Source organism: Suncus etruscus, chromosome 15, assembly GCF_024139225.1.
Source record: "Suncus etruscus isolate mSunEtr1 chromosome 15, mSunEtr1.pri.cur, whole genome shotgun sequence".
Lineage (NCBI taxonomy): Eukaryota > Metazoa > Chordata > Mammalia > Eulipotyphla > Soricidae > Suncus > Suncus etruscus.
In genome coordinates this window covers 64,866,200-64,890,134 of record NC_064862.1, presented here as the reverse complement: position 1 = coordinate 64,890,134, position 23,935 = coordinate 64,866,200, and the positions used below count along the sequence as shown (strand labels likewise).

At 41.1% G+C, this 23,935-nt stretch overlaps 1 protein-coding gene across 1 annotated transcript; it reads left to right on the top strand.

Moving 5' to 3' along the window:
- Positions 1 to 1,568: 1,568 nt before the first annotated feature.
- CRYM (crystallin mu) lies at positions 1,569 to 22,113 on the top strand. The gene is made up of 8 exons (XM_049789544.1): positions 1,569 to 1,806; positions 2,294 to 2,447; positions 5,026 to 5,088; positions 9,438 to 9,539; positions 12,186 to 12,369; positions 17,856 to 17,977; positions 18,551 to 18,635; positions 21,763 to 22,113. Exons 1-8 carry the CDS (start codon positions 1,637 to 1,639, stop codon positions 21,825 to 21,827), a joined length of 945 nt encoding a protein of 314 aa, XP_049645501.1. The 5' UTR covers positions 1,569 to 1,636; the 3' UTR covers positions 21,828 to 22,113.
- The last annotated feature ends 1,822 nt before the right edge of the window (positions 22,114 to 23,935 follow it).

The window sequence follows — 23,935 nt, the reverse complement described above, 5'->3', positions numbered from 1 at the left end:
TGGAGGAGCCAGGGAAATACACAATGGGTAAGGCACCAAACAGCCGAATGTAATCCAAGAAAAAAAACAAAGAAGGAAGGAAAGAAAGAAAGAAAGAAAGAAAGAAAGAAAGAAAGAAAGAAAGAAAGAAAGAAAGAAAGAAAGAAAGAAAGAAAGAAAGAAAGAAAGAAAGAAAGAAAGAAAGAAAGAAAGAAGAAAGAAAGAAGAAAGAAAGAAAGAAAGAAAGAAAGAAAGAAAGAAAGAAAGAAAGAAAGAAGAAAGAAAGAAAAGAGAGAGAAATAGAAAGAAAGAAAGAAAAGAAAGAAAGAAAGAAAGAAAGAAAGAAAGAAATAGGGAGGGAGAGAAGGAGGGAGGGAAGGAGGGAGGGAGGAAGAAGAAGGAAGAAAGACGAAGAAGACGAAGAAGAAGAAGAAGAGGAAGAAGAAGAAGAAGAAGAAGAAGAAGAAGAAGAAGAAGAAGAAGAAGAAGAAGAAGAAGAAGAAGAAGAAGAAGAAGAAGAAGAAGAAGAAGAAGAAGAAGAAGAAGAAGAAGAAGAAGAAGAAGAAATCAAGATGACTGGTTCAAGGGGACTTCAAGCAGTGTTGGGATGGGAGGGGGCATTCTTAGCAATATTTGGAATGCCCTAATGAATGTAAGCCCCACGCGAATGCTCAATATTAGGGCCGAAGATGGTGTTGCAGGTGTCCAAGACGCCACCAGGGTCATCCCCAGTCCCCCTTCCCCTTATGGTCCAGCTCCATGAGGTGAATTTATTAGACAGCTACTTCTTGGCTCTCCCCAAAGCATCCCACCTTCATCCGTGCAAAGTTTGCACTCTGGCCTTCAAGTAATCCCACAGTCATTGATACATGTTTTGACACATAATTTACGCAATCTCCAAGTATGATGGAACCACTTTCTAAGAAAAGCCCTAGGTGAATGCTACTGAAAATAAATATATAAATAAGAGGACATAATTCAAACACTAGATCCTCCTCCACTACGGTCTCCCAGGCTGCACTCAGCTGATTTCTTTCCCCCCCGGGAGTGCAAGACACTCCTTTTGGTTTCATCTCTCGGGAGCCTCTGATTCCTGTCCCCCCTCCCCAAACACACACACACACACACACACACACACACACACACACACACACACACACACACACACACACACACACACACACACAAAACGGGGCTGGAAGGGAACGTGGAGAAAATCGTAAGAGACTCCAGATGAGAGCCTAACTGAAAGGAAAAATGTCTTTCAAGAACAAATATCTCTTTTCATCTCAAATCTGGCAGCGATTTCAGAAATAAAGGAGACCTCCTACCACCGCCACCCTTTTCTTTGCCCACTTCTTCCAGGCAGGAAGATTCTGAGCAAAAATACAAAGGGATCCAACCAGACCTGGGGGCGCGCTGAAGCCCAGAGGAAAGAGGTTAACCTACCGCCTTAACTCCCTCCAATCTTGTTGCTAGAGGGGTATTGGGCACACCCCAGTGGGTTGGGGCTGGGGCGGAGACAGGAGCCGCTCCGCCCCGCTGAGCTCGGCGGAGTCCCGGGAGCGGGTCCAAGCTGCGAGCTGACTCCGAGAGGGCGCCGCGGGGGAGAAACGGATCTTGGGGACTCGGTCGACGTGAGGCATCCCGAGGCGACATGAACCGGGTGCCCGTGTTCCTGAGCGCGGCTGAGGTGCTGCAGCATCTCCGCAGCTCCAGCGTCCTCATCCCGCCGCTGGAGGCGGCTCTGGCCAACTTCTCCAGCGGCCCCCAAGGCGGGGTGGTGCAACCGGTGCGCACCGTGGTGCCCGTCGCCAAGCACCGCGGGTGAGTGAGCGAGCGGGCGACAGGGACCCGGGTACAAGGAGGAGGGGTGCGAGTGGACGAGGGAGGAAGAAAGGGCTAAAGGATTCGACTTGGGGAGAAGGGTGAAAGCAAAACAAAAACAAAACAAAACAAAACCAAAGCCAGCTGCCTTGTCTTATTGATAACCTAGGACTCCAGCGGAGTTGTCACCTGATTTATTCCCTCACTGTCCCCAGCAAAGTTTCACTGCGGGGATGTGAAGGGGCTTGTCAAAAAAGAATGTCATGTTATGGCACTTAGCAAGTTGCGGGACACTTAGCAAATGGCCCAACCGGAATGGCTGTTGTCATTTTAGAGCTAGACTCTCTGCACAGCTGAAGAAAGGATGGTGGGGTGGAGGGTGCTGGCCAGTGGGAGCAGTGCTAAGGAGCAAGGAGATTGGGGGCTTTGAGGAGACGCCCCAATCTTGGTGGGATGTGTTGCAACTGGTCACTCTCTCTCTTTCTAGTTTCCTGGGAGTCATGCCTGCCTACAGTGCAGCAGAGGATGCCCTGACCACCAAGCTGGTCACCTTCTACGAGGGACTGAGCCACGCCTCTACGGTCCCCTCGCACCAGGCCACTGTGCTGCTCTTTGAGCCTAGCAATGGCTCCCTTCTGGCGGTGAGCACCCCTGCCCTTGGGTGGGGGAGGGAGCGGGGTTGGTTCCCTGGACCCAGAGCTGGACTCCGGAGTTAGTTCTCTTAAATTGGAGCAGTTTGGGTTGTGCCCCAGCGGTGCCAGCTGTCTGTGACACTGTGTCTGTTTCCAGGACTCTCCAGGATGCTTTTGTAGACAGTAGACCCACTCTTGCTTCAGGTGGAAATAAGGATCTCACCAATCTAACTTGTCTTCTCACTTCTATCAGGCCTCTCAGACAGACACTTTGAACAGACCTGGTAGTTAAGAAAAACATTTTTTAGAAACTTATACTATGGAAGGAGAAGGGTGTTCTGTCATCCTGCGAGTCTTGCCTGTGGGGTGCACTATAGCAACAGCAAATATCGTAAGACACCAGTAGGTTGTATTTTATTGAGCCCTTCCTTATAAATGTGTTGGGAACTGTTCTAAATAAGTCACATGTATTAATTCTCAGCACTTTTCTCACATAGAGTGTAGTAATATTACTTAATGGTGATATTATTATTTACAATTTGCAGAGATATGGAAACATTCCCAGAGAAGCTATGGCCAACTTACTACCCAGACTTAAAATGCTGACACAGGGACCAGAATAATAGTACAATAGGGAGGGGGCTTGCTTTGCACATAGTTGATCTGAGCTCCATCCCTGGTACCCCATATGATTCCTAGGATGATCCCTGAGCCCAGAACCAGGAGTAAGCCCTGAGCACCAACTAGGTGTGACCCAAAACAAAACCAGGAGTAAGCCCTGGTGGGCACCAACTCGGTGTGCCCCCAAACAAACAAAAAATAATTAAATGAATTAAGTTAAATTTAAAAACTTACACATAGCATGACAAGACTTCAAACTACTCATTGTAGACCAGAGCCTAGACTCAACTGCTGTACCTTGTGTCTGGGCTTTCCTTGAAACCAGGCAGCTGAATATCACCAGAGTGGATTGACTTGATTCCACTCTTCCTGGATCCTTTATCTTCCTTCTTCCTCAAATTCCTGGTTTCCTGGGACATCAGTTTGTTACTCCTCTAGGAAGTATCTTCCAGACATTCTCTGAGGAAGGACTTGGTACTTCCCATTTATGCTCATCCCATGGAGATGGCATCCCTGTTACCCACCAGTGTTGATTCCCCTGTCATGTGAGCACTACCAAAGTTCTGGAACCTGTTCAGTAGGTAAACAATTTACCTGTGAATGGCAAATCTGCCTGATAAGGATCAGCTGAGATGAATTAACATTTGAGGGAAAAACAGTACAAAAAAAGAGTAGTAATTATTAGCAGGGTCTAATTCAGTATTTCCCAGAGAGCTTTAAAATCAGGGTGGCTGTGGAACCAGAACTAGTACCACAAGTAAGGTGGTTGTCTTACATGCAACTTATCCAGGTTCCATCCCTGGCACCACATACGGTTCCCTCAACTCTGTCAGCCACCTGTGCCCACCACTTTAGTCTCAGATCCATTAATCTAAGGGTCAAATATCTTCTCAAAACTTTCTACCAGGGCCCGGAGAGATAGCACAGCAGTGTTTGCCTTGCAAGCAGCTGATTCAGGACCTAAGGCGGTTGGTTCGAATCCCGGTGTCCCATATGGTCCCCCATGCCTGCCAGGAGCTATTTCTGAGCAGACAGCCAGGAGTAACCCCTGAGCACCGCCGGGTGTGGCCCAAAAACCAAAAAAACAAAAACAAAAACAAAAACCTTTCTACCAGAGTGGTAGTAGCTAAGGGTGTCTGAGGTCAGGTTTCAGGGCCATGCACAATGTCAGAATGATTTGCCCATATAAGTTTCTCTAAGAATGCAAGAGCAAAGAAGAAAAATAAACAATGTTTTTAATTAATTTTTACTAAGGAGCCAGGTAATACAGAATGTAAGGCACTTGCCTTAGACACATCCATCCTGAGTTCAATCACTGGCACTCCAAATGATCTCAGAGCCTGCCAAGTTATCCCTGAGCATAGAGCCAGGAGTCAACCATGAGTACAACTGGTGTGGTCCAAAATCAACATAAAAATTAAGTTTTTGAAAAAACATTTGTGTTCTTATAAATTGATGTGCATTAAGTTCAACAATAAAAGTCCATCACAATGACATTGACCCCTTTTGTCCTACTTATCCTCTTTCCCCACCTTCTATTCTGGTATTTACTTATTTTGTCTTTTAGTCTAAAAGTTTATTTTGTTTTATTTAGTTCATCCATTTACTTGTTTACTCTATACATACATAAATGAACTTATACAATATCGTTCTCCCTCTCACTTACTTCACTAACCATAATAGAAAATAGGTGGTTCTTGAAGCTTTAATGTGTGCTGGGGTTTTCATAAAAGCCAGGGCATGTAATCCTCACATAATCCCTCTGAATGGAGAGCATTATTGTATTTACTGGTGAGGATTACAGGGTTGGTTCCAAGTTACATTCCTTAAAAGTGGAGGAATCAGAGCCAGGTTGTACACCATGATCATAACCTTTACTATAATTCTTCCCAAAAGTCACTCTTAGCTTCTGTCACTTCAGTTGTAGACAGAGGCAACAGGCTCACCATATCCCCTTTTCTTCAAGGTGATGGATGGAAATGTCATAACAGCCAAAAGAACAGCTGCAGTGTCTGCTATTGCCACCAAGGTAAGATGAGTGTTAGTTGTCCTCACAAGGTAAGTTTCTGGGTGGCATTGGAGGGCTCAAGTTTGAAACCCCAAGGAAGGTAGAAACTTACTTGGAGTTCCTCTGGGCATAGCTGAAATTCTATCTGACAAATATGGAAGGTCAGTGATTGAAGAAATTTGCTACAGTTAAGGATTGGTATTGAAGATAACTTATATGCATTACTTATTTTCTCACTACCTTGCCATAAATATATTATCTCCATTTTCCATAACTGAGGAATGTGGCTTAGAAACTATACAGGAAATACTCAGGATCACATAGCTACTAAATGGTTGGGCAAGAATTTCAAACCTTACCTTCTTGATTCTCAGAACTGCTTTCTTGCCCCCAACTCCAAAGCATGCTGGGCCTTTGAAATCAGGGTGGTTGCTCCATATGGCAGAGTCCACAAGGTTCAAGAAGTAGAGGTTGAGTTAGGCAAATCCAAACCAGACTTGGGTGTTTATTCAGCCAGTGACAACTGAGGACCTACCACATGCCAAGTACTATCACAGATTTTTGAAGATATGACACTAAACAAAGGAGTGGTATACAGATGCTAACAGACATATACAAAATGAAAATTGAAATGTTTTTAGTATATTTGCTAAAAAAAAAAAAAAAGCTATTTACCAAGAATGAACACCTTCTGAATGTAATCATAAGATACGATTTGCAAAAATAAAGCAAAATAACAACAAAGGAAAATTCCCAACACTATCAACAGCAGAAAAATATAGCATTAGAAAAAGGAAGAAAATAATGAAGACTTACAAGTATTAGGGAGATAGTATATTTAATTGTGCACAAAAGACCTTGTTGAGAAGTTGTCACTCAGTTAAATCTAAAGGAAATGTGGAATTTTTAGAAATGTGAGAGGAAAACATGATGAAGGTGATATTACGCGCTAAATGTCCAGGCATCTTACAAGACAAACAGCCAGTATAGAAATTAGAGTGGAAAAAGATACTTAGAGAACTGAAGATCTTTGGGAACACTATGAATCTGGAATCTTTCACATTAAATGAATCAGAATAGGAACTCGAGTGAAAGGTAGGCATTTATCTTGCATGTCCTTGACCCAGGCATTCATATGATCCCAAGATCCCATATGGTTCCCTGAACCAGCCAGAAGTGATCCTTGAGCAGAGAGTCAGGCGTAAAACTTCTGTACAGCCAGGTATGGCCCCAAAATCAAACTATAAAATGAATCAGTACAAGCTGGAGCAACAAAGATCAAGTGTTCAAACAGTGATATTGTCTTCTGATGCACAGGGAGGGAGCATGTGAGGACTAACCTGGTAATTGTGCAGAAAAGAAATAGATTTGTGTATTCTCTTCACTTAAATGAGTATCTAAAATCATCCAGACTCAACTCAGATTAGAATAACCAAGGACTTCCCTAACATGTTTACTGGAAATTTAGGAACAATCATATTGCTAAAGGAATTTGGTCTATTTCAAAACAATTTTCAATTCATTGACTCAACTTATCTTTGGATTTCCATATAGGGTGCAGACTGATGAGTATAACTAGATATCAGTCATCATGAAACAGTTATTTTGAAGAATTAGATATTAAGATCATATTGATAAATGTGAACGTGTAACTCTGATAAATATTTTGAGTGAATGGGAATGAAGAAGTGCTAAAAGAATGTAGAGAGGCTTAACCTAGTCTGTAATGTGAAACGTCTTTTCCTGTGTAAGGAATATTTGAGCTGAGATTTGAAGGAAAGTAGCAGTTCCCTTAGGTAGAAGGGGAAACTTTCTTGGTAGAGGAGAGAACTTGTGCAAAAATCCTGTGGTTGAAAAACACATGTGTTTGGGAAGCTACAAGGAAGTTATTATGATTGGAAGACAGGATAATAAGAGTTATTACTAGAACAACAAATTTCAAGTAGGATAACCAATCAGATCTTAAGATTTATTTTCAGAGGTTGAAGGTTATTTTTACAGTATCTAAAAGCCCAAGTGTATGTATGTATGTGTGTGTGGGGGGGAATTATTCATTTTTTTATTGAGACCATTGTGAGTTCCAAGTCTTTCACAGTTGTATTTCAGGCATTTAGTGACAGTGAATTAGGGCCATTCCCACCACTAGTACTGACCTCCCTCCATCACAGTTCCCTACATACATCCCATAGCCTTCACCTTTAGCCTCCAGGACTACCAGTGTAAGAGGTCCATTTTGTGTTTAGCTTGTCATAGTTTGGTCTCTTAATTTTATTGTCATTGACTTTGGTTTGAGTATTTAAATCTGACCATTTTTTTCCCAGTCAATGCTCCTGAGATTATAAAAGCTCAAGTGTATTTTGAAGAAAGATTTATAACTAACAACAGAAGAACATTAATTCATTAAGGAAAAAAATCACTTTATTCTCTGTGTTAAAAAGAAACATTAGACTGAAGAATTTGTAATTCTTCAAAATTCTTCAAGAAATTCTTGGGGCCGGGCGGTGGCGCTAAAGGTAAGGTGCCTGCCTTGACTGCGCTAGCCTCGGACGGACCGCGGTTCGATCCCCCGGCATCCCATATGGTCCCCCAAGCCAGGAGCGACTTCTGAGCGCATAGCCAGGAGTAACCCCTGAGCGTCACCGGGTGTGGCCCAAAAACCAAAAAAAAAAAAAAAAGAAATTCTTGAAGAAATTGAATTTATTAAAATTTAATTATTGGAGGGACCGAAGACATAGCACAGTGGCTATGGATGAATGGTAGTTTGAATCCCAGCATCCCATATGGTCCCCCGTACCTGCCAGGAGCAATTTATGAGCACAACACCAGATGTAATTTCTGAGTGCTGCTGGGTGTGACCCAAAAATCAAAAACAAAATAAATAAAAATTCAAGTATTGGAACTTTATTATAACACAAAATGTTATCTCTCCTTCTGTAGCTATCAGAGAAATGAACATCTGTTACTTACTAATATTTAAGTAGACTTTCACATTTGAGATTAGACCCCAGAATTTCAAAATTAACATGGTAAGAAGGGTAAAACACAGGAGCTCAAATTTTGCTACATAAAATTGAAATAAAGCAAAAGATCTTATTTAACACAGATGACTTGAGTGGCAAGTCTGTTTATATGACTATAGGGTATACCAGTTATCATTCTATACATTTCTCAATACAAATCATTTTTCCACCAACCCTAGAAAGATATAGCAATGTCTGGGTCATTTTTGATTGCCGCAACTGGAGGATAGTGCAGAGGATATACTAGCATTGCATGGAGATTTTATAGGAATATTGCTAACTACACACAAATGCAGAGAACTGGAGGAGATAGCTCAGCAGACTGAGTATTTGCTGGACATTCAAGAATCAAACCCAAGCACCACACGGTCACCCCAGTCACCACTAGGAGAAGATCCTAACACTGCTGAATAGAGCAACCAAACAAAAACACAGAAAATCTTCATTAGAGATGTGGCCCAATATGAGTAGAAGGTATCTCTCATACCCAAACACAGGGTATGTCGCCAATATATCGCCAATAAATACCTCTAGTACCAGCTCTGCATGTCTCTTTAAAGTAAAACAGAGACTAGGAAAGAGTCAACAGCCCAAACAGTTAAAAATTCTAATCACAGAGTCTTGGGATATATGGGGATAGACAGAGAAATAGTAGAATGTGTAGGGTTCTTACATTGTATGTATCCAATCTGAACCCAGGTTCCATATCTGGTATCTGGTCACTCTCAAGCTTGCCAGGAATAATCCCCAAGTGCAGAGCCAGGAGTAAGCCCTAAACTCCAGACAGTGTGGCCCAAAAGCAAACAAAATAAATTAAAAAACCAACAACAACAACAACAAAAAAAAAACAACAAAAAACCCCACATGTTTTATTTATGGGTTCCAGATAGTTTTTAGAAGCCTTTCTGAGTTTTTAGAAGTGAGTGCTGCTTATCATGTCCCCAAGCTAGAATGCACAGGAGAGAAAATGTGAACTTGGGAGAATGAAATTTAAACCCATTATGTCACTTCACAGTGGAGGACTCAGAGAAGATGACTTAACCTCTCTAGACCTCAGTTTCGTCATCTGTAATTGGAGAACAATAGTAGGACTATGAACATAGCAACTTATCTGGACTTAGTTGGTAAAGCATTGCCATATACCATAGACTCATATACTGTGAAAACCCCCAACCCCTCACTCTATAGAGGGGAAACTGAAACACAAATTTGTACCTCGATGATGCCCATAAGATAGTGAGGTTGCTGGATGAAGGTAGGACAACTGTTAGCAGCTACTTACTGAATTTATTTTTTACCAAGGTGCTAGTGTTGTCCCTGATTTTTTTCCATCTCTGGTCTTTCAAATAGTTTTTGAAGCCTTCCAGCAGTGAGGTGCTCAGCATTCTTGGGGCTGGGGTCCAGGCCTACAGTCACTATGAGGTCTTCACAGAGCAGTTCTCTTTTAAGGAGGTAAGTTCAAAGAGAGTTGGGAAGACAGGATCAAAGAGCTACCTATGTTGCCTCCTCTACAGCATGGGTGATGCAGAAATTATTAAGTCAAAATACAATCTAGACCAGAGTTTCCCAAATTTATTTGGACAACTGGCCCCTTTTCAGGAAAGAAAATTACTCATTGTCCTCCTGCCCCCTCCAGAAATGTACCTCCTTTTAGCAAACAAACTGAGTGCTCAGTTGAACCCAACACTACTGTCACTCTTCTGGACCTTTCCATCACCACACTAGGAAAAGGGAGTGCAGGCTAACCATATCATCAACTTCTTGGACTATTGCTCTACACCTTCCCCTTTTTAAATTGAAGTACCATGATTGACAAAGTTATTCATATTTGGTTTTAGACATACTCTGTTACAGCACCAGTCCCGCTACCATTGTCTTCTTCCTTTAACAGTTTTCACAGGTTCCCTCACACCCAACCCCAGCCTGCCACCTTGACAGGCACATTTTTAAGTTTAGATCTCTTCTTTTCAGTGTTACTGTCTCTGGTAGTTTGGATATTTCACTATACCACTCGTTTATACCACCAATGTTCTCAGAAGCCCCTGACCACTGCTTCCTTGCTATCTCTTCTTCCCCTCTCAGTTTCTTTCCTTCTCCACACTATACTCTGAGGCCAGTGGTAATCTAGCAACCTCCCTTTAAAACATTGAATTCCATTGTCCAGTTATTCATTTTTTCCACGTATGAATGAAATTATCCTCTGTTATTCTTCGGGCTTATTTTATTATCATATCTTCTAAGTTGTTACAGCAAATTGCAATTTCCTCTTTTCTTACAGCTGCATGGTATTTTATTGTGTATGTGTGTCACATCTTTATCTATCATTGGACATCTAGGTTGATTCCGTTTATATCCTCATTATCATACTAAGTGCTGCAATAAATAATGGTGTGCATATGTCTTTTGAATGAATGTTTTTGTGTCCTGGGGGTAGATATTCAGAATTGGAGTTATCTAGTTGTCTAGAATCATATAGTAGTTTACTGAGATATCACCATACTATTTTCCATAAAGGTTAAGCCAGACAACATTCCCACTGCAGCAGTGGATGAAAGTTCCTTTTTCACCACTCCCCCACCAACAGGGATTATTCTCAGCATTTTGTTATGCGTCATTCACACTAGTGTGAAATGGTTTCCAATTGTCATCTTGATTTGGATTTTCCTAATAACAGGTTTTTCTAATAACTGGATTTCCCTAAGTGATAATGAGCTTTGTTTTATATTATATTGGTCAATCATTGATCTTCCTCGGAGATGTCTCTGTCTATTTCCATTCTCCATTTTTTGATGGGTTTTTTTTTGATTACTTTGTTGTGGACCTTTGTACCTTATATATCCTGGGCAACAAATTCAGTTAGCTGTCTATTAGTTAGCCCATGTTTCTTTTGCCAGGAAAAAACTCTTTAACTCTTTAATTTGATAATTGACCTTCCTTTTAATGGATCATCCAACCTCCCATTAGAAGTGAAGAATTGTGGGAAGGCCTAAATACCCAGTCTCCTATCTTCATTCAATGTTCGATCACATCACAGTTCCACATTTTACTAATTTTAAAGATAACCTATCAAGAAAGGTGGTACTGTTAAACATTCTTGTTACTTGTTTATTTTGGTTGATGATCTAACATAGACATAACATTTATTTCTATATTTCATTATGAGAAATTATTGTTAAAGGCTGGCAGCCCCTACTCGAGACATGAGTCTTATCAATACTCTCAGCTTCCCTCCAGATGAGACCTCCAGATGAGACCTCCAGATGAGAACAGTGTTCCTACCACAAACCTTTTTTCCTCAACATGACAACCCAAACACCTTTTAAGATTCTAACTACCATCTTTCATCTGTTGCATTATTATACTCATCAAACCCTTCTGCTCTTTCATTTTCTATAAACTTTTAGAGATCAATATCCCATGCATAATGATCAGCCAAAACTACTGTGACTTGTGAATCATATAACCTGTTTGACATCAGGATTTGATAACTTGACTTTGCCTGGTTATCATTTGCATTTTACAAACATGAAAACTTAGACTGAAAGAGATTCAGTAACTTAAGGAGCATTATAGGACAAAATAAGGATTGATTTTAGACCTGACTAGTTCTAGAACTTGCTGTGTTAATCATTAAGCAGCTGAGGTTGTGTGTCCCAGGCTAGAAATGAAAAACTTCCCTATTTTTTTTTTAGCTTTTGGGCCATAGCAGACAATGTTCAGGGCTTACCCATGGTTCTGTGCTCAGGGATCACTCCTGATGGGACCTAGAGGACCATATGGGGTGCCAGGGATCAAACTAGTTGGCTACCTACAAGGCAAATGCCCTAATTGCTGTATACTATCACTCCATCCCAAAACTTCCCTAATTATTGAAAGGGGAAAAGGTAGATAAAGGCCATTTTCAAATATCAGTCAAGGTGTCTTCCCAAATTAAGGCTGTATCCTGGATCAAATGTCTGTTCTCCACAGGGAATGATTTAAATACACACAAGTCCTTGCTATGGAGTGGTTGGACTTTTTCTTGGTATGCCTGGATTTGATGCAATATCAAAGACAAACAATCATGGATCCCATGTCTCTCTTGTTTCTTCAATGAAGGTGAGAATATGGAATCGAACTGAAGAAAATGCTAAGAAATTTGCAGGTGCTGTTGAAGGAGAGGTGCGGGTCTGTTCATCAGTCCAAGAGGCTGTAGCAGGTGCAGATGTGATTATAACAGTCACCATGGCAACAGAACCCATTTTGTTTGGAAAATGGGTAAAACCAGGGGCTCACATCAATGGTAAGCAAAATGGTTCCATGAACCATGGGTAAGTGGAGACCAGACCTATGTCTAAACTGAACCAAGGGATGACATTTACAGAGTTATTTCATGCCAAATTACAATGATTTTTCTAGGGTCTTGTAAGTAGGTGAATCCTGTAAAACAGTTCCCTCCAAACTATGAAATAAAAATCACAAATTAAAACTAAAAACCCCAATTAATTAAGGTTCTAGAAAATGTAGACCTATGGCAAATAGCCATAAATCAGTTCTTTGCTGAAGGAGGAACGGAAAGAGAGACTATGGGTTTTGTAGGCCATACTTAGCAGTGCTCAGGGGCTACTCCTGGCTGTTCCTGGTTCTTCAATGATCCTAGATTTTGTAGCTAACTTACATTATTTGAATACTACCATTCAGATGCTATTTAGAATTCTCTGTATGTATCATCTCATTTACAACCCTATGAGCTATGACCTCCATATATGGTTCAGCTCAGGCAAAAGAGATTTATTTTCCCAAAGTGAGATGTGCTTAGTAGCAGAGCTAGAATTTGAACTGAATAATTGTAGTTCCTTATAATCCAAATACTCCATATTATCTATGAAGAAAACTGGATACTGGTTAGTGAACAGGCGAAGACTAGAGGATTCAACATGTTTTAGATACCCTATGTTTTAGTGACAAATACGCAGTGTGAACTTAAAAGCTATGATCTCTGTACACATTGGCAGATGAACAGGCAAGAGCCAAGTATCATGACTACATATTCATTCACAAATGTTTTTGAATCTCTAAAATGCACCAAATATTGTTCTAGGCACTGGGGATGCCATAAAAACATTCACTCAGAATTCCTGTTTTTTTCTCCTGATGTTTATTCTCTTGAGGAAAGAGAAAAAATCATTTTAACTGAAAATACATTCTGTGAAGGAAACAAAGCCTGCCAGGTTTGAGGAATGAGCCAATGCAAATTGAGGGTTTAACCTCTGCAAGACAGTTAAGATATATAGGTCTAGCACTGTTGGAAGCAACTTATAGCCAAAGGCAACAGAACTGGAGAATTGGTCCACAGAACTGAACTTCTGGGTGAAGAGAGTGTAATCTCTGGGTTTAGGACTTTGGCATAGGGAAATGGTAGAGGGTGTGGTTTTGCAATATGTATGATGAAACTACCATTAACATTATTATAATAATGCCTCAACAAAGATCAATATTTTTTAAAGATTCACATCAGTGGGAAGTTAAGAAGTGACTGTGCAGGTGAAAGATGGGCACAGTTCATATTTCTGGACAGTACAAACTTTTACCTGTAAAGGCTTTGAGAAATCAAAACTTATGGGATGGAGCAGTAGCACAGCATGTATGGTATTTGCCTTGCACATAGCCAACCTGGGTTCCCTCTCCAGCATCCCATCTGGTCTCCCAAGCCTGCCAGAAGTAACTCTAAGTACAGAGCCAGGAGTAACTTGTGAGCACCTAGCCCGGTGTGGGAGGGAGGGAGGGAGGGAAGGAAGGAAGAAAGGAAGGAAAGAAGGAAGGAAGGAAGGGAGGGAGGGAGGGAGGGAGGGAGGGAGGGAGGGAGGGAGGGAGGGAGGGAGGGAGGGAAGGAAGAAGGGTGGCTCTCTGCTCAGAAATCACTCCAGGCAGGCACGGGTCACCATATGGGATGCCGGGATTCCGTCCTTCTGCATGCAAGGCAAACACCTTACCTCCATGCTATCTCTGCGGTCCCAGGGTCATGAGATTTTGATGTTTCTTACATTATAGGATTTAGGTACCAATTTCTGAGGACCCACTCTCAGCTCCTAAAGACAAACCTATTATGCATGTCATCTTCCTAGATATCAAGGGCAATTCTTTCTTTTCTAGGACCCCTTTGGAGACTTTTGGGGTTGAGAGGTTGCCATACCTGGCAGCACAAAGTGGTTATTCCTGCTATGCACTCAGAAATCACTCCTGGAAGACTGAGGGGGGGGAACCATATAGGATGCTGGGGATTGAACTCAGTTGGCCTCATGCAAGTAAATGCCCTATCTGCCATCTTCTGTGTAACACCCCCCTCTTTGTGTTTTTAATCTCTTCTGGAAGGACTGGAATATTCCCTAGCCTAAGGACTAAACTGGATTATATGTTCACTGAGGTGTCAAATATACTTAAGAAAAGTGTGTTGCCAGTTGGTAAGGAAACATGCTGCAGGCGGCTTCTGTCCTACAGCACCAGTGGGATTTCAATGAATCCACTTCAGGGAGAGTGGATTGCATGGGCAGCAAAATATGAAATAAATGATAACCACACACAAGTATTGTATATGGGGACCCTCATCTTCTGGCATACCTGATCCAAGTTTACTCTTCCATGTTGGTAATCTATATACATAGCAAACCCAGTCTTGGGCATGAAAGGAATTTACACATTGACAAAAGGTGGGAGTCATAGAAAAACAAATAATAACAGCAAGCCCTGCTAAAATATACATATCAAACTAGGTAGTTTAGGTGAGAAGAATTTTACTAAGAGGTCCTGAGCTAGGAAGGAGGAATTAGTATAGTAAAGAGAAGGGAGTATAGCTGGATTAGAAAGGAGGATTTTATAACAAAGATAAATAACTTGTTTTTCTGCAATTTGGGAGCTGGGCTCAGATGAAAGTCTCTGTAGGCTAGCAGTGAAGGTAAAAAAAACTATTTGTTTACTACTTAGAAGCTCAAACCAGAAAGGCAGGCTTTTTTTTTTTAATTTAGAAATGTAACTATTATTTTTTTATTTAAAAAAAAATCTACTACCATTGCAACATTCCCATCACCAATGTCCCAAGTGTCCTTCCTCCCCTCCCCACACTGGCCTGTTCTCTAGACAGACTTTCTACTTTTCTTCTGTCTCAGAGACAAAAGAGAGGAAGATTGGAAGGTCCAGCTCACAACTTGAAGGCCATCACAGAGAGTGATGGGTGTAGTTAGAGAAATAATTACACTGAGAACCATCATAACAAAATGTGACTGAATGAGGGAAGAAAGGGAGGTCTTTTTTTTTTTTTAAGTTAGCTGGCCGACTTGCTTTTCAGATATAAATTTTTGGCCAGAGGGTAAACTTTTCTTAGTAATCTTTGGTGCTGGCATTTCTCTGAGCAAAAGAGTTTGAGGCCATATTTCAGCCTGTGATTTTACCAGGGAGAGATATGCCAGATAATATGAAAGAACAATGGCGTGAATTTCAGAAATATTGACAGTAATCCATGTAGGAGGTATAACTAACATCAACAAACAGGTCTGCTGGACAAATATTTCTTGGGGAATTATCCTCTCTCTGCTCCAGGAAAATCTGTAGATACATCGATGGGTCCTTTGACTTCCCCTTAAATGGAGATGCCTTATGCACAGCATGGCAGAACAGCCCCAAACAGTTCTTTTTTTTTTTTTTTTCACTTTAAAGCTTGGCTAGGACCCAGTTCTATTATAGACTATATTTCCTTTATCCTGTCCTCTTATTCACCTAGCAGTCTTTGAAATCATTCCTCATCTAGTCCCTCCAGAGTAAGGCCAAAGATCAACTGAGTCCAGTCCTTCCCTTTGCTGCCTGGCCCATAGTCATCTTCCCTGAGTGCTCTTTTCAACTCTGTGAACTTCCCCTGAGGGAAACACTGCAATGACAAGAGGTGGCCTGAGAAACTGGTTTCTTTCCCACCATCTTAGATTTATTTATAAGCCTCATTAGTTAGTGTTCATGCTTTATAAAAGTTGTATCAATGCAACAAACTTCTTGATGGGTATTTGTACCCCTGCTCTCTGAAAATGAGAACAGCAGGTCAAGTGGAAATAACTGAATGGCATATAAAAGCTGCCTATGTCCTAAGAATTTGGAGGGGTTTCCAAAGACTGATTTGCCCTGGGCTGAGTTCAGCCAGCAGATGTGTTTTCTTTAAAACATAGAGTATTCTCAAAATAATAAATGCCATATGGAAATAGATTTCCTGCTTCTCTTTTGTGAAAACAAATGTAGTTCTATAAACTTGGGCCTGCATTCTGTCTTACAAGAGTGCACTGGTGGTGAACAGTGACTATTCCTTTAGAGGGGTCTGCTTTACTTCTCGAGATCTTAGTCTCTACCCGTTGCAGTTCTGTCTCTCTGAGCAATAATGCTCAGCAGTGCAGCAGTAGTTGCATGATGCTGCAGGTATTTGGTTGCAGTTTGTGCAAATTCTGTCCCTGTGCTAGAAGGCATGCTTCCTTGGATTCATTGTATAGTTTTGGGCACTACAGAGGATATAACAATTCCATAACCAGAAGATCCCATTTCCTCCTTATTAGGGCATCTCTATAACCTTGACCCTTGTCATGAGTTAGTTCACAGAATCCCTGTGTTGACTTTAGGAAAAAGGTGATTGGGGTGGAGAATAGGAATAATGAACAAGCCAACTGAAGAGATAAGGGTGAGCAATATGATTAATAAGTTTCATCACTTTTAAAGGATTTTCATAATCATTAGCCAGAGAGATAATACAGTTGATATGGTATTTGTTTTGTATGTAGCTGGCTTGGGTTCAATCTCTGGCACTTTATGTGGTCCCCAAAGTCCACCAGGAGTGGTTCCTTGAGTAAAGAGCCAGGAGTAAGCCCTGAGCACAGTGAGGTTTGTCCCCCAAATAAAGCAGCAGCTTCTACAGATGAGTAGAATTATGAGTTATTTTAAGAGCCATAAATGTGCTGATAAAATGCATAACTCCACTGAGCACCTTTATTTCTTTGACCATCTGTTAATGTAGCTTTAAAATGAAAATCAACCAGGGAGATAAATGAAGTGCATGCTTTGGATGCAAGCACTCTGGATTTGGTTCCCTTTACCAAATGGTCCCCTGTGTACTTCAGGGAACAATTTCCAAGAACTACCCTTGGAGTAGCCCCTGAGGACCACTGGGTATGTTCTAAAATCCAAGTAAATAAGCAAAATACAAATTATACGGGAGGTTTTCTTCTGAGAACTGAAGCAGTCTTGTGAAGCATCTCACTTAAAGCAGGTGTAACTGAATTCCAAGTTTTCTCAAAACCCTTAAGAATGAGGTGGAGTATGAAGTAGAGAGGGAAAAGGTGACATAAAAGCTAGCAAACTGGGCCAAGGAGATGGTATAGTGGGGCATATGGCCAACTGGAGTTTAATAAACCTCAGCATCCTATTTGGTCTACCTAAGCACTGCTAGGTGTGATTTCTTAGTTCCGAGCCAGGAATAAGTAACCTCTGAGCACCACCAAATGTGGTCCAACCTTCTCCCACCCACCCACCCACCACCTAAAAATAACAAAATAAAACAAAAGGTAGCAAACTATTTAGTCTTGCCGATTGGGAGAAAATTGGCCAAGGGAAAGGAGGTGCTCCTAATCTGACTGTTCTTATGGCTTCTTTTGTCCTCCATTCTCTCCCCTTCTTCACCCCAAATTCCATTCATTTCTCTTGTGTGTTTGGGATCCCCTACATTGCAAGTATTTCTCAGCTTGGGTTTGTTGTACTGTTTCTTAGCCATTGGAGCCAGCAGGCCAGACTGGAGAGAACTGGACGATGAGCTCATGAGCCATGCTGTGCTGTATGTGGACTCAAGGGAGGCTGCCCTGAAAGAGTCTGGAGATGTCCTCCTGTCGGGGGTGAGTCCTTTTCTTGGTGACCTACTGCCCTGCTGGCCTTGCTTGTATCTCAGGGTTCTATTAACTTCCCCTTTAGTTAGACTACTTCCCCTCTTTTCTACTTTTTTTCTGGAGTGAAACTCCTCAATCTCTCTTCTTTGAAATTTCCTTCCAGAATAATGTGACCCATATGGTGGGAGAGGTGAACCTACTGCAGCCTTCCAAGTACGGCTAAAAAAAGACTGTGGTTCATCACATTTTGTTCTTAAAGTCTTTCAAAATCAGGGCATAGGACAAAGAAGAAAACTGCCACAAAGGAGGTTTAGATGAGAATGTGCCAGTGTCCACATAGACACCATGTCCTGATAATCCAAACATGTATCTCTGCAGTCACAGTATCCTAAAAGTAGATTCTCTCCTAAAAGGACACAGGAGAATATATTCCTTAAAATGTTCTAGCATTCATTGGCTTTTGTTTGTTTGTTTCTGGATTAATGTCATCAAGTTTATTCTTTATCCAGTTCAGCGACTGTGTCCTGACTTTAGCCCTGAGCATAAATTCATGGCATGAGTCACTGTGGGTTCAATTCTCAGGCCAAGATCTTTGCTGAGCTGGGAGAGGTGGTGAAGGGAGTGAAACCAGCCCATTGTGAGAAGACTACAGTGTTCAAGTCTTTAGGTAAGGATCATTGCTCCCCAGGCACAAATCTAATGAGAGCACCAGACAAGCTTGTGTACGGTAGGAAAACGAATGAGTCATCAGGTTCTCCAGCTGAATCATGTAAGAAACCCATCATTCCTGTCAATTATTTATTTGTCAGCATAATGGGTAAGTGGATGAACTCTGAAACTGTCAGCCCTGCATTAAATCCCCTCTCTACCACTCCCTAGACCTACTGCATCCTTTGACAAAGTGATTCATCTCTCTAGCCATGGTTACTTACATCTGTTACTTGGAGTTTGTGAGACTTAAGTGAAGTAATAAAATTATGTGTGGGCCATCAAGGTAGTACAGCAGGAAGGGCACTTACCTATAAGATCCCTGAGCACTGCCAGGAATTATCCTTGAGCACAGAGCCAGGAGTATGCCCTGATGAGCACCGAACACCAAATAAATAAATAAAAATAATAAGAGGAGTTGCCCATAATAAAAATCCAAAAATTATTTAGACTTAATCAAAATGAAACTCAGAAGAAACTGTGAGTTGGGATGAGGATAAAAGTGTTAAATAATATGAACTCAGAAAATGACAGGGAAGCTTAAGCTGGGAAAGCTATACAGGAAGTTTATCCTGAAGCCTTTTCCTATTCCAACTCACTATCCTGCTTGCCTGGGGAGTCCCATTACTACTTGAATTGCTTCATGTAAAAACCAAAAAAAAAAATGGAGTTAAATAATACAGCTGATAAAGTGTTTGCCTTGCATGCAGCCAACTGAGATTTGATCTCTGTTATCCCATATGATCCCCAGAGCACCATAAGTGATTCTCTGGCCAGGAGTGTCCCAAAATATAATGTTTTAAAAAGCCAAAGAATGTCTCCAAGTACCAGAATGTCTATTCTTTGACCAGCTCTCCCATTCCACTGATTTAAGGAAATAAACACATATGATAGCACATGATATTTACTGAAAATACTAAAAGTATTGAACCACTTCTCAACTAATTGGTAAATTGTTGTTGCCCTAAGACCCTCTGTTTCTCTCTCTCTCTCATTTCTGTATGATTAAGCACCCAGAGTTTAATTCTTGGCAAAGCAGTAAGAAAGTGTTCCCATCACTCAGCATCCATGCCAGTAGGGTTCTATGATTTATGCAATTTTAACTGTTTTATAAAATTTACCCGTACAGGCAGTCTAAATTTTACCCAGAGCCTGGTTCAAAGACATCATACAGATCCAATATGAATGTTTCATTGTTCCTAGAACTCCCTGGAGTAAATCATATATTTACCATGACTGAGCCTACTCTTTATTTCTTCGTCATTTTTCTGTCATTTGGGGGAATTGGTTCAGTAAATGCATATTAAACCTAAGGTGAATCAGGATCCATTCTCAGTATAGTACTGGCTACAAAAATTAATACACACCAGCCCCTACCCTTTAAGAACATAGAGCATTTGGAAGTCAAGTTATGCTACTCAAAACTCTAAGGTAGGGATTAATTAATAAGGGTACAGTAGGGTTTGGACTTTACTCAGGGTCTAATAAAGTACAACTTTTAAGCTAAATTAGACTCTCCACCTGTTTTTTTATAATCTAAGAAAGAGGAGAGGGGTTTTGAGACACACCTGGTGATGCTCAGAGGTTATTTCTGGCTCTGCCTCAGAAATTACTCCTGGAAGTTCTTGAGGATCATATAGTATGCTCATATAGAATCACATAGGATTGAACCTAGATTCCCTGCATGCAAAACAAGCACCCCATCTGCTATACTATGGTGCTAAGGAGAGGTTTTTATAATAATTATTAAAAAAAAATCCAAACAAAATGTAATATGTATAGGGGCCTGTGAGGTGGCACTAGAGGTAAGGTGTCTGCCTTGAAAGCCCTAGCCAAGGAAAGGACTGCGGTTCGATCCCTCAGTGTCCTATATGGTCCCCCCAAGCCAGGGGCAATTTCTGAGCTCTTAGCCAGGAGTAACCCTTGAGCATCAAATGGGTGTGGCTGAAAAAAAATGTAATCTGTACAAAGAACAAAAGACTCTTCTGGTCCCCGGCAGCCATAAGCTGCTATTGTTTTTTTTTTGTTTTGTTTTGTTTTGTTTTCAGGTCACACACGTTTGATGCTCAGGGTTTACTCCTATCTAAGCGCTCAAAAATTGCCCCTGGCTTAGGGGGACAATATGGGATGCCGGGGGATCGAACCGCGGTCCTTCCTTGGCGGTCCTTCCTTGGCTAGCACTTGCAAGGCAGAGACACCTTACCTCTAGCTACACCTCACCGGCCCCATCTGCTATTGTTCTTTCAAAGGTGAAGACACCCCCACTCCCTTGTAACTGCCATTAGACAGTGGCCAGGGGGTATATAAAGCCCAGGCTGAAGTGTTGGGATGTGGAGGGAGGGGGCAAGGAGATTCTACAGCTGCCACCCCTACTTGATTGCTCCCGCTGGAGCAATTTGGTCGCTGCCAAATTGCCGGACTCCACGCTCCTGATGCCTTTTTCCTGAACTTCTCCTACTGCTCTGGACCTAACAATATGAAAATGAAGAAATGCCATAATAAAAAGACTTTTACCTGTTGATTGCAAGTTTGGGGGCTGCTTAAAACCATATGGTTCACAAAGCATAAAATATTTGCTGTCTGGGGCCGGGAAGGTGGCGCTAGAGATAAGGTGTCTTGCCTTGTAAGTGCTAGCCAAGGAACGGACCGCGGTTCGATCCCCCGGCGTCCCATATGGTCCCCCCAAGCCAGGGGCAATTTCTGAGCACTTAGCCAGGAGTAACCCCTGAGCATCAAACGGGTGTGGCCCAAAAACCAAAAAAAAAAAAAAAAATATTTGCTGTCTGATCTTACTATACTCGGATCTAGTAAAGAAAATATATTCAGGACATTTTATGATCTCTTAACTATTTGAAAAAATATGTAAGTTTTTGCTAGGTGAGCATTCCTTGCCTAGAATTATATTTCCCTTTGCATTCTTGAACTCAAACCTGAATTCACTTCTGAGTATGAGTTCAAGTATATTTTCTCCCTAATAGGTATAAGCTATGTGGGCAAATACATAGGAAACTGGCAGTGCCAGGGCCTGAGTTGTTTTAAGTGAAAGCATTTGGATAAAAGTTGAATCAAATTTTTGTCCATTTTAGGAATGGCTATAGAAGACATGGTGGCAGCCAAACTCGTGTATGATTCCTGGTCATCAAATAAGTGAACAGTAGGAGCCTTGTGTGGCAGTGGATGTTGCAGCTAAAGAAAGCTACATCGCCACCAAGTAATCTCTATCTAACTCTGGTGAAAGATGTCAGTTCCCAATGAGTTCATGTCTTGTGCTTACTACGTCTTACCTTAATAATGAGATCTCCATTGTTTGTAGTTGGAAAGCAAAGCTAGGTGGACATTTTTCCTGTTATACCTGCCAGATTATTGTATCACACCCCTTCCTTTGTATTTCACTCCCTTTTGTAATTCCTTGAAATAAAGCCTTTCTGCAGTTCTTACTTCCAGAGGATCTGTTATAGCAAAGGGAGAGAGGACACCAAGAGCTTCAGTTCACCTTGTAAGTGAACTCTGAAGCATATGGTAAAGATTTGTATTTTTCCAATTGAGGTGCATACTTTAAAATTCATTAGTTTAACTTATACAACTTAGCCCTTGTTAAACATGAATAATAATAAAGGAGCCAGAATTCTGAGAATTCTGATATAATCTTTAAAACATGATAAAAAAAACTTTTCTCAGGATAATACTACATAGGTCAGAGCTATAGCAAGTGCCTTGCTCACTGCTGGTGCCAGTTCTGTCCTTCACATCCCCTATGGTTCCTCAAGTACACCAGGAATGATTCCTGAGTGCAGAGCCAGGAGTAACATCAGAGCACCCTTAGGTGTGCCCTAAAAACAAATAAAAAAGGTAATACTGGGGCCCAGATTGATAGCACAGCAGGAAAGGCATTTGCTTTGCATGTGGCCAACCTAGGTTGAATCTCCTCTGGTCCCCTGAGCACTACCAGAAGTGATTTCTGAGTACAGAGCCAGGAGTAATGCCTGAGTGCTGCCAGGTATGGTCTAAAAACAAAACAAGCAAAAAAATACAAAACCATCCAAAAAAGTAATAAGCAATGAAACTTTGTTCAACATCTGAGAACAAAAACAATAATAATGCATAACTGGCTATATTCTGGTTTGACAGAGAACCCCTACCTACTTACTGAGTAAATACAGCATTAGATGGTAGCATCCCACAATGATAATATAAAAATGCCCTATGACACCCCCAAGTCTCCCAAAAAACAATCTCCACCCAAAAGGTGGGAGTTTTATATGAAGATTATTCACGAGGCAATGGATCTCTGTATCTCTGTTTCAGTTGGACAAAGGAATAGAGTGGTTTGTGCAAGAAAGGAGATTTTTGTCTTTCTGAATTAGTCTTTTAGATGTCCCTTGGTTCACACCTGCCCTCGGATACTGTGTAGAGCACTGAAGTCGGCCAAATTTCTAATTACTTTAACAGGATCATTTGCATTCTGCCTCCAGTTAAAAAATCATATAGGATGTTAGTTATTTAACAACATGTATTGAACATCTATTCTCTGACAGTGTCTGGGCTATGTAAATGAATGTAGGAGAGAAATAGATTCCCTGACACAAGGCCCTACACAAAAGCAGGACATGACCTGTCTTTTCTGCTAGACAAATGGGCACAGGTGTTTCCAGGAACAAGGACCCTCTTTTGTGCTTCAGTATGGAAGATCCAAGTTAATTCTCTATTCATTGATGCATTTTGAGCCAATCTTGATGATAATTGCAGGTGTATTTATACTTTAAATGGGACTAAAAATAGAAAGGGGGGCTAGAGAAATAGCACAACAGATAGGGCTTTTGTCTTGCAGCTGACCTGGATTGGATTCCTGGCATCCCCTGTGGTTTCCCAAGCCCTCCAGGAGTGATTTCTAAGTGCAGAGCCAGGAATAACCCCTGAGCACTGCTGGGAGTAGCCCCAAAACAAGCAAACAAAAATATAAAAGAATATAAAAAAAGATAGATGAGCCTATAGAGTCTATAAACTGGGATATCTTAATCAGAATAAAATAGAACTTGAAAAATCAAATTAACTCTAACAACTGGCCTCATGAGCATATTAAGAAAGGGTTATGTTCTGCCTTTTTTTTAATCTAGTGATTTGATAGAATTTTTATGTGGGGGGATTAAAATCTATGTGTCCTGATTAGTATTGGAACATTGTACCTGAAACTGAATTATGGATAACTTTGTAACTGTGATTGAATAATACAATAAAATAAAATCTATGTGTCTTCAAATT

What these genes read in the sequence shown, in the direction of transcription:
- CRYM (XM_049789544.1), top strand. Translation starts at nt 1,637, where the DNA reads ATGAACCGGGTGCCCGTGTTCCTGAGCGCGGCTGAGGTGCTGCAGCAT. An exon ending in ACCAGGGGCTCACATCAATG is followed by an intron (nt 12,370 to 17,855) that starts GTAAGCAAAATG and finishes ACTGTTTCTTAG; the next exon opens with CCATTGGAGCCAGCAGGCCA. An exon ending in GAGATGTCCTCCTGTCGGGG is followed by an intron (nt 17,978 to 18,550) that starts GTGAGTCCTTTT and finishes TTCAATTCTCAG; the next exon opens with GCCAAGATCTTTGCTGAGCT.